Source organism: Ranitomeya variabilis, chromosome 4 (genome assembly GCF_051348905.1).
Source record: "Ranitomeya variabilis isolate aRanVar5 chromosome 4, aRanVar5.hap1, whole genome shotgun sequence".
NCBI classification, from domain to species: Eukaryota; Metazoa; Chordata; class Amphibia; order Anura; family Dendrobatidae; genus Ranitomeya; species Ranitomeya variabilis.
The window spans coordinates 81007732-81021323 of record NC_135235.1 but is presented as its reverse complement, the minus strand read 5'-3'; the positions used below and the strand labels follow the sequence as shown (position 1 = coordinate 81021323).

General features: G+C 42.5%; 1 protein-coding gene across 4 annotated transcripts in view; it reads right to left on the bottom strand.

Annotated features, from left to right (window-relative positions):
- The window catches only part of FAM13C (family with sequence similarity 13 member C), a 451356-nt gene that overhangs the window by 17958 nt on the left and 419806 nt on the right, over window positions 1–13592 (bottom strand). For 3 of the 4 annotated variants that reach the window (XM_077258855.1, XM_077258856.1, XM_077258857.1), the window contains 5 exons: window positions 7835–8045; window positions 6866–7004; window positions 5576–5657; window positions 4671–4876; window positions 2535–2618 (listed from right to left, as the gene is read on the bottom strand). In XM_077258855.1, the coding sequence (XP_077114970.1) occupies window positions 2535–2618; window positions 4671–4876; window positions 5576–5657; window positions 6866–7004; window positions 7835–8045 (722 nt within the window). The remainder of the gene's footprint in view (window positions 1–2534; window positions 2619–4670; window positions 4877–5575; window positions 5658–6865; window positions 7005–7834; window positions 8046–13592) is intronic. The other variant, XM_077258858.1, reaches the window with a different exon arrangement.

Genomic DNA, 13592 nt, shown 5'->3' with positions numbered 1-13592 from the left:
GGTCTTGGTGCAGTGATATTTATTTAATCTGGCAAGGAGTCAAAACAGATATGGTCCAATGTTTCAACCAAGAGAGGTCTTTGTGAAGGACATCTGTGTGTGGCAATAGTCGAGAACCAGGAGATGGGGCAGGGAATAGACCGTGGACACTTTGCCTGATCAAAAAAAAACAAAAAACAATCACTGCAGCAAGACTTCGAAATGTGTGACCTTAGACAACCCAATAAGTAGACCCTGATCTGCTTACTACCCATTAACTAATAAATAAAACACCTCACTGGGTGACTTTGGATCTAAAGGCCACCGCAGCCTCATTTTATTTAATAAAAAAAATAAAAACATCAAACAATATTAACCATAAAGGAGGGGCGACTGAAGGTTCCAAAAACCATTCTTAAAACCGCAAGGAAACCGCTCCTCCACACCAGCCCCCAGGCGTACTGCACCGGCTCGGGGGTCTCAGCTGAATGTTGCCCGTACCCAAATGTCCTACTGAGACCTAGCCCAGGAGGGACCCACTTACAATTCTGTAATAACCTTAAAGCGATGGGAGTCACTCATCCCGGCACTGGGCTCCTCCATCCTTCAGTGCAACCCACCTCCTACAAACCTCCCCTCCTTTTACGACCACTGAGGTGACAAATTATGAAAATCTCTAATTATTATTCAAGCCATTCACCTAAAAAAGGGGGCAAGCGGGGTGTTCTGGGTACAAAGGCCATTACAGAAGATGGTCGTCCCGAAAAGGGAAGCCCTTAAATACCCGTGGCAGGGGACCATCCCATCTACCAGGTAAGCCCCATGCCCCTGGATTTGACTATCCCCCTCCCCTAAATCTTCCCACTTCGTACACATCATATCCCATTAACCCTCCAGCACCTACAACCCAGGCCTAGCAAACATCCTAAGCATGACGCCCTCCCTTGAGCCCTGTTGGGGGTACAGTCCAGGCCCTTACTAGACCTACAGTCCTATTTCCTTTTTTGTGGTGCTGAGGTTTCTACTTTGATATCATGTGGATCTGTCATAAGTGTAGAACATGGGAATATTCCTTTAAGTAAACAAAAAAAACGCTCAAAAAATATGTAACGTTAAGCGAAAGTGGATACCTAGAAGTCCTCTATGAATTATTTAAGTTGTGACAGGACATACATGCAGATGAAGTAGGCCACACGCTCAGCATCACAAACTGAACGGGATAAATAAAAAGAATCCCATTCTCGAGGTCGGCCCGCGCTCCCTCTACAACTCTCAGCCGCTGTGTTAACAATCCCCTAAACAAATGTATATGCACTTATAAACTCTGAACATACGGAGGCAGAGAGCCAGCTGGACAGTCACCGTCTGGATATGAAATAATACAGTCATCGAAAGGAAAAATTCCACCATCATTGACGGAATAGGGCTTTGCCGAGGATGTTCACACTTTAAGGCTACGCTCACACGTACGTCCATATTTTCGTTCCAAGTGATGTCCGTGAAAAAAACTGACCTCACATGGACAGCACTAGGACCAATGTTCTGTGATGAGGCTTTTCAGATGAGCAAATTTTTTTGCTGATAGAAAAAAAAATGGCAGCATGCACTGGATTCTTTTGTATGTCTGATGAGAAGTAAATTGAAGTCTATTGGTGTGCAAAAAACAAAATGAAATCTGAAATCTAATATGAAGCCACCATATAGCACCAGCTTGTTATGGAATTTTGTAACAAATCTGTATGGGGGCTTGTAAATTGTAATAACTGCTGATGTATAAAAAACAATGCTATGCCATAAATGAGAATACAAATGAAAATCGTCTGTTTTTTTCTGGATGAAAATCAGACCACTCGTGAACTTATCCTCAGGTTGGTGTTTTAAAAACCATGTTTGGAAAAAAACACAAAGCAGATTTTCAAACCAAAGTAGAACATGAAATATGTGTACGGTCAAAAAGGATTATTCCCATCTCCAAGATCCTATTCCAATATGTAGTAGGTGTAATAATGATAATATTTACATAGACCTCCAATTAGAAATGTAGTATAGTTTTTCTGATTCGCTATGTCTCTTTCCTCATGTGCAGGCATGGCGGGACCTTAGGTATCCTTGGTTATGACCATTGAAATAGTGACAGTAGTTGTTAGTGGTTGTAACCATGGATACCTAAGGTCCTGCAGTGCCTGCACATGAGGAAAGAGACATAGTGAATCAGAAAAACTATGCTACATTTCTAATTGGAGGTATATGCTGATATTATTATTGTTATACCTGCTACATATTGGGATGGGATCTTGGAGACGAGAATACCCCTTTAAGTTTTTTTTGCTTGTATGCTCTCGGCACACAGGTTTCTGCAGCAGCTAGACACATGTATAGTTTATAGAATATGTGGTAGTTGGGGCATCATTACTGGCAAACTTCACGCTGTTTAATATGTAAAATTACAGAAAAAGACACAATTTCCCCGTCTACAACATCCAACAGCAACACACTGGTAGTAGAGTGGAACAAACATGCTGAGGCCACTACAGCTCCACAACTCAGATACTTACTGGGCGTCCATGAATATTCTCAAAATACAGTAGGCATTTCTGGAGACTCATTTTTTCCAGATTCATTTGCTTTTTTGTCATATCCTAGTTAAAAAAGTTATTGGTATAGTTAGGAAGGATACTACGATACTAAGAATTATCAGGTTCTGTAACAGCAAATATTCTGCCACCGATTAGCTTGTCCACACGTGCTGAACGCAGAGCATGGCCAAGCATTATATGGCTGATTGGATGACCCTTTACAGCCGCCATTGGCTTGTTATTACTCAGCCGGCCTTCTTTTGATCTCACAATCTCATTTCTGTGCTATCATTACTCTATAGACTGTATCTGGTGAGGGCCAGAAGAGAACAAGTAGGGCCAGATATACGGCACTGTACATATTTCAGCCAAAAATCCACTTTTACCATTTCCATCCAATCTTTGCAAATAACATTACAAAGCCAAGGTGGGTGGATTGGTGAAAAAGTGTCTATATTCATTTAGTAGAAAAAAAAGTCATAGTTTTTGATCTCCTTTAATAATATATTAATATTAGACAGTGACCACATATTGAAAAGGATTCTGTGTGTTCTTCAAAATGTCACTAGAGAATGGGCCACATTCTTGTAAGGTGCTTGATCCATTAATTAGTATTGTTCAGTAGGTACAATATACTCATATAACCAGTCTGAAAGAGGTATTCCTAAATCAGGCAGTAAAGTCACACTACCAGGATAAGCCACCACTTCAGGATTTGTAAGGGAAATTAGAGACAGAGGCAGTAGTCCTCAAAAGAAAGTAAGATCAGCGTCCAATCCAGGTGAAGAAGTTGAACAAAAAGATTTATTCTGCCATGATGCGATACGACGTTTCGACCAGCTGTAGGTCTTTGTCATGTACTTAATAATACTTGCCAAAGACCTACTGCTGGTCAAAACGTCGTATCGTACCTGGATTGGACGCTGTTCTTACTTTCTTTTGATTGCTGCTATTTTCCAAGTGGGCTCCTTGGATATAGAGCGGGCGTCCTAACTTAGTGAGTGCTGTCAGCCTTCTTGTTATGTGTTTAGAGGCAGTAGTCCGTCTGGGAATTTCTCTGAACAGCGATGTACATGGAAACGCAGCAAACCTGCATTCACGTGAACGGGGTGGTGCTACTGATAAAAGTATTTAGATATATTTAAAGGAATAATCTGATTAAAATAAGTGCATCCAGAACATACGGTAGGTAATAACTAGTGATGAGCGAATAGCATTGTTGCTCGGGTCTCGCCGAGCATGCTGATGTGATCTCCGAGTATTTGTTAGTGCTCAGAGATTTAGTTTTCCTCGCCTCAGGCGCATGATTTACGGCTGCTGGACAGCCTGAACACATGTGGGAATTCCCTAACAAACAGGCATTCCTCACATGTATTCAGCCTGTCTAGTAGCTGTAAATCATGCAGCTGAGGTGACGAAAACCTAATCTCCGAGCACTAACAAATACTCGGAGATCACCCATGCATGCTCGGGGAGACCCGAGCAACAATGCTATTCGCTCATCACTAGTAATAACTTACTGATAGGGCAGGATCTGATCACCAGGATCCACACCAATAGGCAGAACGAAGAACTTTTTTCCCGTTAAAATAGAGCAGTGTGAATGCTTGACTACTTCTACATTCATCCCCTATAGGATGTCCAAGGGCTACATTCGGCTTTTTCTGCCTGCCCTATAGAGAAGGAATGGAGCGGCTGTTGGGCATCTGACCATCTGCTCCATTGAGAAACAGGATTAAAAGTCCCCGTCGGGGATGTAAGTTTCCCGTTCTGCTGATCGGTGCGTGTCTCAGCGACCAAACAACGACTAATCAACAAGTTATCATCTATCCTATGGATAGGTGATTACTTGTTTTAACCCCTTTAATCATGAGTGCATTGCCAAACACTGTGGAAATTAAAATCACAGTAATAATAATGGGACCAAGCTCTGGCCAGTTCCTTCCTGCTGCTCAGAGACTTTCATCAAGTTCCAAAACTACTGCACAATTCAATTTTGCCTAAGCTTTATCTCCAACAATCCAAGTCCAAGCACATCACATGCAGATGTGGATGTTTTATGTGATGTAATACAATGAAAAGGCCACAACCATCATTCCACAATGTCTCCCGTACCTTTACATTCTCAGGAAGGTTGAGTAACTGTCTCTTCTCCTTCAGCCTCTTCCATACCGTTTCCACCGTTTCCTCTACAGAGGACATTGGAGAACTGGTGACGTCGTGCTGCTCCACCACAATGGATGCCACCGATCTATCGTCATAGGGTTTACTCGGTGTGGCTCTTGGCACGTTTTGGTCTTCAGACAATTTTAGCTTTAACTCTGAAATAAAGGCATTTTTTATGCAGTGGAGAACAGAATGGAAATGGGAATATACTGCATATATCGGTAGATTAAAAAAAAAAATCTAGGGTGATTTTGCCATTTGCAGCTGTGTGATGATTGGTGGCACTGCTTGTATGCACAGTGTTTGCCTACATGGAAACCATGAAAAAAATAAAAACAAATCTCCATTTTTTTATATTTTAAGATTGATTATAAATACTGTATATAATTAAACAATTCAACTTACAAGTTTTTGCAATAATCATAAAGTAACTGCAGGGATTTGTCATCACTTTGTTATCAGTGAGGGTCCAACCGCTGGAACTCAAGCCGACCCTGACTTCACAGATTTGTAACAATCCTTAAAGGAAATCCATCATCAGAAAATGACCTATTGTTTAAACAAGTTTTTGCATTAAATGTATTTTTTAATACCTTTTTTTTAATAATCCTAATATGAATAAAAAGCTAACAAATTATTTTTTTAATTTACATGTAGCACAAAAACCTGATTTAAACAACAGGTCATTTTCTGATGATAGCTTCTCTTTAATTTATCTCATGGAGAAGAAAGGGTTGGACATCCAACCAAGCTGTCTGTATGTCCGGGCAGCAGGAGATTCAGAATATTGGTCGATAGTTCAGGCTTTGTCTCTGTGTATGAACACAACACACTGCAGGTGACAAAAAAATTACCTTTGAGCTGTTTACGAGCCTTGGACAGGTCATTCATCCATTTCAGGACTTCAGGATTGGACGTTTTATCACTATGAGAAGGCTGAAGAACAGATGAAGGAAAATATCTTTAAACAGCTGAATGAATGGATCAAAAAAAATGATGAATGATACTAGCCATATCAATAAATACATTACAAGTCAATAAGAAAGCCTAAATGATACGTCTACAGGACTGGGCCATGATGAACAAAGCATGCACAATATATCTATAGACACAATATATAAAGACCAAACACATTTTAATTTCATCTTTGGTATAATATTAGCGTTCAGTGATCACTGATCAGGAAGATCCTCCTGCCTAGCACTAACAACCAGTCATGACGGAAAATAGAAAAAATTGGAGTCCGGCTTAACAGGACTGGATTTTCCTTTTCTTTTCATTTTTCAAAAGAAAATATAGTGCATACAGAAGAAAAATTTACATGGTCGACATGACCCAGTCGACACGTTTCGACTGCACTAGGCTTACTAGTCTTTCTCGTGAGTATGACTGCCTAGTGCAGTTGAAACGCTTCGACTGGGTCAAGTAGACCATGTAAATTTTTCTTTTGTATGCACTATATTTTCTTTTGAAAAAGAAAAAGAAAAGGAAAATCCAGTCCTGTTGAGCCGGACTCCAATTTTTTCTATTTTCCTTGATGTGAGGCCAGGCGAGCCCGGTGTCTGAGCGCCAGGTGGATGAGCATAGGGGCAACTGGGTGAGCTGGAATCAAGTTTCTACACTAGTCATGACGTTGACGATCCCTTGGCTTGCTCTCCATCTGTATATTTGCTCTGACTCCCCATACTGTATAATTGCCTGTTCCCAGTACACCAGTCCCAGTATATCTACCACACAGGGGAAGGAATTCTTTAGTCAACCAAAGTGCTCTAAGTGAAAGCCTCTCTGGACTTTTTTCACATCCAGAGAACCTTACGACAAGGGTTTCTTTGACCATTATATCTTCCAACTACAGGAATAAAAAAGTGTTCCTCGAAAGTTTCACAGCAATGTGTCTTGGATGGTGGCCATGCAAAAGTAAAACGGACAGAAACAGCAACTGATTCTGACCTTTATTGTAAATGGCAAGCACTCTATAATGGGAGCCTGTCCCAGAGCCAGGAGGACATTATGTCAGCGTTGGAATAACAGAGGCATTCTTGTCCCTCTGACAGAGGTCACACTTGTGGAGACTTTATGATACTGTTGACTAAAGCAATCACCGTTCATACTCTGTTCCAAGAAAACAGATCCAGTACACTCACACGATAGTTCTTCTCCAGCTCGAACTTATCTTCAAATTTTCTGATCTTCTTCTTCAGGTTCTGGATTTGTTTGGTGAGTTGTATAACGGTCATGGGTTCTTTCGGATCTTCGCAATTCCCTCTTGATGAACTTCTTGGCCTTTAACGCAAACAAAATATTTTTTTTCAATTTCTAAGTAGCCATTTCAGACTAGAAAAAGGCTCAAAATAAAATATTGGCAGAAATTCCAGAAGAATTCCTTTGTCGTATACAGTATAGAGTATTTCCAAATATTGGCTCTCTACGAACCTTTCAGATGACCACACATGAGACCAATGTTGGCCAAACATGATGATTACATCAGAACTGTTAAGATATCTAAAGAGTATGGAGGTGACAATTCCCCAAAAGTAGGCTCGGACATGCTGCATATGTGTCTGAAAGCAATTTATTTACGTTTTTAGATTGAGAACATAAGTTCAAGATGATTTTTTGTGTGTAAGTAGGTCTGGGAAAAAAAGCTGTCAGCTGGAAAAGCAATCAACCAAAAGCTATTTAAGATGTTTGGCCCAAGTTTACATCCATATCTGTGATGAGAGTAGAAGACGTTAGTAGTTCTTAACTACATTAATCATTGAAGAACAAGAACTAAAGAAAAACTATTTTTTTTTATATAAAAAGGTTATTTACTTTGGGAAGTCCATTTTTTGTTATAATGGTCGTCTAATGATAATCTGGTCAAAAGAGTCCAACAACTGGGACATCAGCGATCAGCAGTGATCTGACGGGAAGTAACAAGAGTTTTGTTTTCCCGGTAACTAAAATTAATGTATGCAATGGCCAGACATGTCGGGTCCTCCACAATGTGAAATGCACTTTGTAACACTTCTCCACTTTGGCCAAGGGGTGGGTGGTCCCAAAGTGGTCATCCACCATATATTATCACTATCATAGACAGCACAATTAGAAAACCGATAATGACTACGTACATCATGAATTGCTGAGCGCTTGGTGGAGACGGTGCAGACTCAGGGTCCAAATTATATCTCTGGCTTTGACTGAAGATGGAGCAGCGCGGGGACAACAATGGATTGTCTCCATCAGTGATGTGGAACAGAAGACGGCTGGTCCCGAAGCTTCGGCTATCATCGGCCACAAGGTCTGCATCGCTCTGTAACTCTCTATGAACTGACACTGGCTCTAAAATCAAAAGGAGAAGAAACAGTCACACATAGAAGTGTTTATTGGTATCACCAAGTGCTTTTTAAGTCTCAGACACAGACAGAGGTGTATCTAGCCTTTCCTGCACCCGGGGCAAAGGATCAGTTTGGCGCCCCCCCAAACCACCCCCATTTGAACCTTAACTCTATTGAAACTGTATGACCAAGCCAAGGTATATTCCTGAATCTCCATAATGTTAAAATAGATACCAATAAAAGTAAAATTAATTGAGACATCAGTAGGTTAAGTGTTTTTGAATATCCATATTGAATCAGGAGCCCCATATAATCCTGCATAAAGGTTAATAATGGCCCCATAAGATGCTCCATAGAGACATTTGCCCCATATAGTGCTGCACAAACGTTATGGCCCGATAAGATGCTCCATACAGACACTTGCCCCGTTATAGTGCTGCACAAACGTTATGGCCCTATATAGTGCTGCACAAACATTATGGCCCCCATATAGTGCTGCACAAACATTATGGCCCCCATATAGTGCTGCACAAACGTTATGGCCCCCATATAGTGCTGCACAAACGTTATGGCCCCCATATAGTGCTGCACAAACATTATGGCCCCCATATAGTGCTGCACAAACATTATGGCCCCCATATAGTGCTACACAAACATTATGGCCCCCATATAGTGCTGCACAAACATTATGGCCCCCATATAGTGCTGCACAAACATTATGGCCCCCATATAGTGCTGCACAAACATTATGGCCCCCATATAGTGCTGCACAAACATTATGGCCCCCATATAGTGCTGCACAAACATTATGGCCCCCATATAGTGCTGCACAAACATTATGGCCCCCATATAGTGCTGCACAAACGTTATGGCCCCCATATAGTGCTGCACAAACATTATGGCCCCCATATAGTGCTGCACAAACATTATGGCCCCCATATAATGCTGCACAAATGTTATGGCCCCCATATAGTGCTGCACAAACATTATGGCCCCCATATAATGCTGCACAAATGTTATGGCCCCCAAATAGTGCTGCAAAAACATTATGGCCCCCATATAATGCTGCACAAATGCTTCCCCAGCGCTGCAGCTTCTTCCTGTACTGAGTGGTCACCGTTACCGCTCATTACAGTAATGAATATGCGGCTCCACCCCTATGGGAGGTGGAGCCGCATATTCATTATTGTAATGAGCGGTACCATGTGACCGCTCAGTACAGGAAGAAGCCGGGGCGCCGGGCAGCCAGGGACCTGCAGGGACCGCGCCAGTAGTAGGTGAGTATAATTAGACAGCCCCCGCTCCCTGGCCCTGTCAACCCCCTCCTTGGACCGCCGCATCATCAAGCGGCCTGCTGGCGCCCCCCTGTCGGCTGCGCCCGGGGCACATGCCCCGACTGCCCCCCCTGGATATGCCACTGGACACAGAACAAATCTACTAGTAGCTCTGATGTGTATACACATTAATGGATTATTATCTAAGCAACCAGATGGTTCATTTACTTCTGGTCCAACCTTAATGAAATGCAATGCCTCCTGCTTCATAAGCAAAACACAGGCTTAAAGGAGTTAAAGGGTTAATCCCATCTCCAAGATGCTATCTATCCTACTATGTAGTAGGTGTAATGATAATAATAATAATAATAATAATAATAGCAAATACCTCCAAATAGAAATGTAGTATAGTTCTTCTGAACCCCATGTGCAGGGCAATGCAGTATCCATGGTTACAACCACTCATATAGTGACAGTTAGTAGTTGACAGTGATTGTAACCATGGATACCTAAGCGAATCAGAAGAACTATACTACATTTCTCTCGCAGAAATCCTAAACACCTTGACCTACACTCATTCTCTGAATCCCTCCTCCCTCTCACAGATATAAGTTCCTTACACAATGCGGATTACGCTGCAGCTCTATATAACACCACAATAGCTGTAGCTTTGGAATCTGCTGCCCCACTTACACATACCAAAGCTCGCAAAATCAACAGACAGCCCTGGCACACCAGCCTGACCAAAGAACTGAGGCGAGCTTCCAGGGCTGCTGAGCGCAGATGGAAAAGATCCCACTCCAACGAGCACTTCATTGCATTCAAACAGTCCCTCACTACTTTCAAGTCCACACTCGCCACAGCTAAACAAACCTACTTCTCATCTCTCATATCCTCCCTGTCTCACAACCCTAAACAGTTATTCAACACCTTCAACTCTCTCCTCCGTCCCCCAGCACCTCCTCCCTCCCCACTCATCTCAGCTGAAGACTTTGCCTCATTTTTCAAGCAGAAGATTGATAACATCAAAGACAGTTTTGGTCAACAACCCCAAGAGCCCTTCCTCCCGACTTCCCAGCCCTCCACCTCCAAAACCAACTTCTCCACCATTACAGAAGATCGACTCTCCACTCTACTCTCAAGATCACATCTCACCACCTGCGCACTTGACCCAATCCCATCCCACTTCATCCCAAACCTCACCACAGTCTTCATCCCAAGCCTAACCCATCTCTTCAACATATCACTAACAACTGGTGTTTTCCCCTCAAGCTTAAACATGCCTCCATCACACCTATCCTCAAAAAGCCCTCTCTTGACCCATCTTCTGTATCTAGCTATCGCCCTATATCACTTCTCCCCTATGCCTCAAAACTACTGGAACAACACGTCTACCTTGAACTGTCCTCCCATCTCTCTTCTTGCTCCCTCTTCGACCGCTTACAATCTGGCTTCCGGTCACACCATTCCACTGAAACTGCCCTAACTAAGGTCACCAATGACCTCTTAACCGCCAAGAGCAAGCGACACTACTCTGTCCTCCTCCTCCTGTACCTGTCCTCTGCCTTTGACACAGTGGACCATTCCCTATTATTACAGACCCTCTCATCCCTTGGCATCACAGACTTGGCCCTATCCTGGATCTCATCATACCTAACAGACCGGACATTCAGCGTCTCCCACTCACACACCACCTCCTCACCTCGCCCCCTATCTGTCGGAGTCCCGCAAGGTTCAGTCCTTGGGCCCCTGCTCTTCTCCATTTACACCTTTGGCCTGGGACAGCTCATAGAATCTCATGGCTTTCAGTATCATCTCTATGCTGATGACACACAGATCTACATCTCTGGACCAGATATCACCTGCCTACTAACCAGAATCCCTCAATGTCTGTCCACTATTTCATCCTTCTTCTCCGCTAGATTTCTAAAACTTAACATGGACAAAACAGAATTCATCATCTTTCCCCCATCTCACGTGACCCCCCCAATGAACCTATCCATTACAGTAAATGGCTACCCACTCTCCCCAGTCCCACAAGCTCGCTGCCTCGGGGTAATCCTTGACGCTGATCTCTCCTTCAAACCACATATCCAAGCCCTTTCCACTTCCTGCCGACTTCAACTCAAAAATATTTCACGAATCCGTTCATTCCTCAACCAAGAATCTGCAAAAACCCTAGTCCATGCCCTCATCATCTCCCGCCTCGACTACTGTAACCTCCTGCTCTGTGGCCTCCCCTCTAACACTCTCGCACCCCTCCAATCTATTCTAAACTCTGCTGCCCGACTAATCCACCTGTCCCCCCGCTATTCCCCAGCTTCTCCCCTCTTTCAATCCCTTCACCGGCTCCCCATTGCCCAGAGACTCCAGTACAAAACCCTAACCATGACGTACAAAGCCATCCACAACCTGTCTCCTCCATACATCTGTGACCTCGTCTCCCGATACTTACCTACACGCAACCTCCGATCCTCACAAGATCTCCTTCTCTACTCCCCTCTTATCTCCTCTTCCCACAATCGTATACAAGATTTCTCTCGCGTATCACCCCTACTCTGGAACCCTCTACCACAACACATCAGACTCTCGCCTACCATCGAAACCTTCAAAAAGAGCCTGAAGACCCACCTCTTCCGATAAGCCTACAACCTGCAGTAACCACCGATCGACCAAACCGCTGCATGACCAGCTCTATCCTCACCTACTGTATTCTCACCCATCCCTTGTAGATTGTGAGCCCTCGCGGGCAGGATCCTCACTCCTCCTGTACCAGTTATGACTTGTATTGTTCAAGATTATTGTACTTGTTTTTATTATGTATACCCCTCCTCACTTGTAAAGCGCCATGGAATAAATGGCGCTATAACAATAAATAATAATAATAATAATAATAATTTCTAATTGAAGGTCTTAGCTAATATTACTGATATTACACCTACTACATATTGGGATAGGATCTTGGAGATGGGACTAGCCCTTTAAGCATCGCCTGTCACTTCTCTATTGAGAGTCGCTACTTACATGACACCCAGCAGCCACTTGCCAGGTGTCATGTAAACTTCATATTCAAATTTATAGTACACGTTATACATGTATACATGATATCTGCTGGGTGTGTGCAAGACCTGGCAAACGGAGGATCACAGGTGCTAGATAAGCTCTTTAAGGCTTGTCTGGCAACTTTGAAATCCCGGTGTGTTCCAGCAGCTGCAGCACGGGGTACATTTTTACAAGCAAGTCCAATATTTATAACATATAAATAATATAACATTATAAATATATATATAACAATTAAAAATAGAATTATATATATATATATATATATATATATATATATATATATATATATAATTCAGTTTTTAATCATTAGCAGAAGTTTAAAGAATCTATTACTAGGCTTTTACTGTACAACCAAGAGCAGCATAAGGTAGGGACAGAGACCCTGATTTCAGCAATGTATTACTTGCTGATCTGCCTGGTGTAGTTTTGATAAAATTAATTATTGTTGTCCCTTCTGCGGATCCTGCGGTGCTCTGAATGCTGAGCTTTGTATAACCCCCACCACCACTGATTAGCAGGTTTCTGTCAATATCTAGCTGCCAATCAGTGGTGGAGCTAGGGATACACAGAGCAGGAGGACTAGGATGCACGAGGCACCAAGTCCTGCAGTGATAATCTCCTGCCAATAAAACACTAATTTTATTGAAACAACAATACCCAGCTCAGTAAGTGACACATAGCTGGAATCAGGGTCTCAGCACTTATATTATGCTGCTCTCAGATTACATTGCAAGCTGATTCTCCTTAAAGTTTACACTCAGGATTCTGCCAGCGTATACACATGGAGATTAACTTCATAGGAGTTCACCAAGACTAATCCGTGGCTTTCCCAACCTGAACAAATAATGCACATTCTGCAGATTTTAAAATCCGTATCATGATTATGATAATTATTTTTCATAGACTTTTTTCCGCTGAATGTAAAATGGATGTGAAAATTGCATGTGAAATGTTAGCTCTGATGTGGATTTAGTAACCTAGTCCATGTCCAAATCCTCGTCATATCCTGACAGTGTGAACGAGGCCTTACTCATATTTCATCAATCATCTTAGTCTGCACTGTTGTACCAGACGCAATCATTTGTGTCCGTACCTACTGCAGGCAGTATTACTATTTTCTCATAAAAGCATGGAGGGAAAAGTAAAAGCAAATTAAATAGAAAGCTCTTCTTAAGAAATGGGGGAAAAAAGTGAAAGAAGTAATTTCCTGCTGT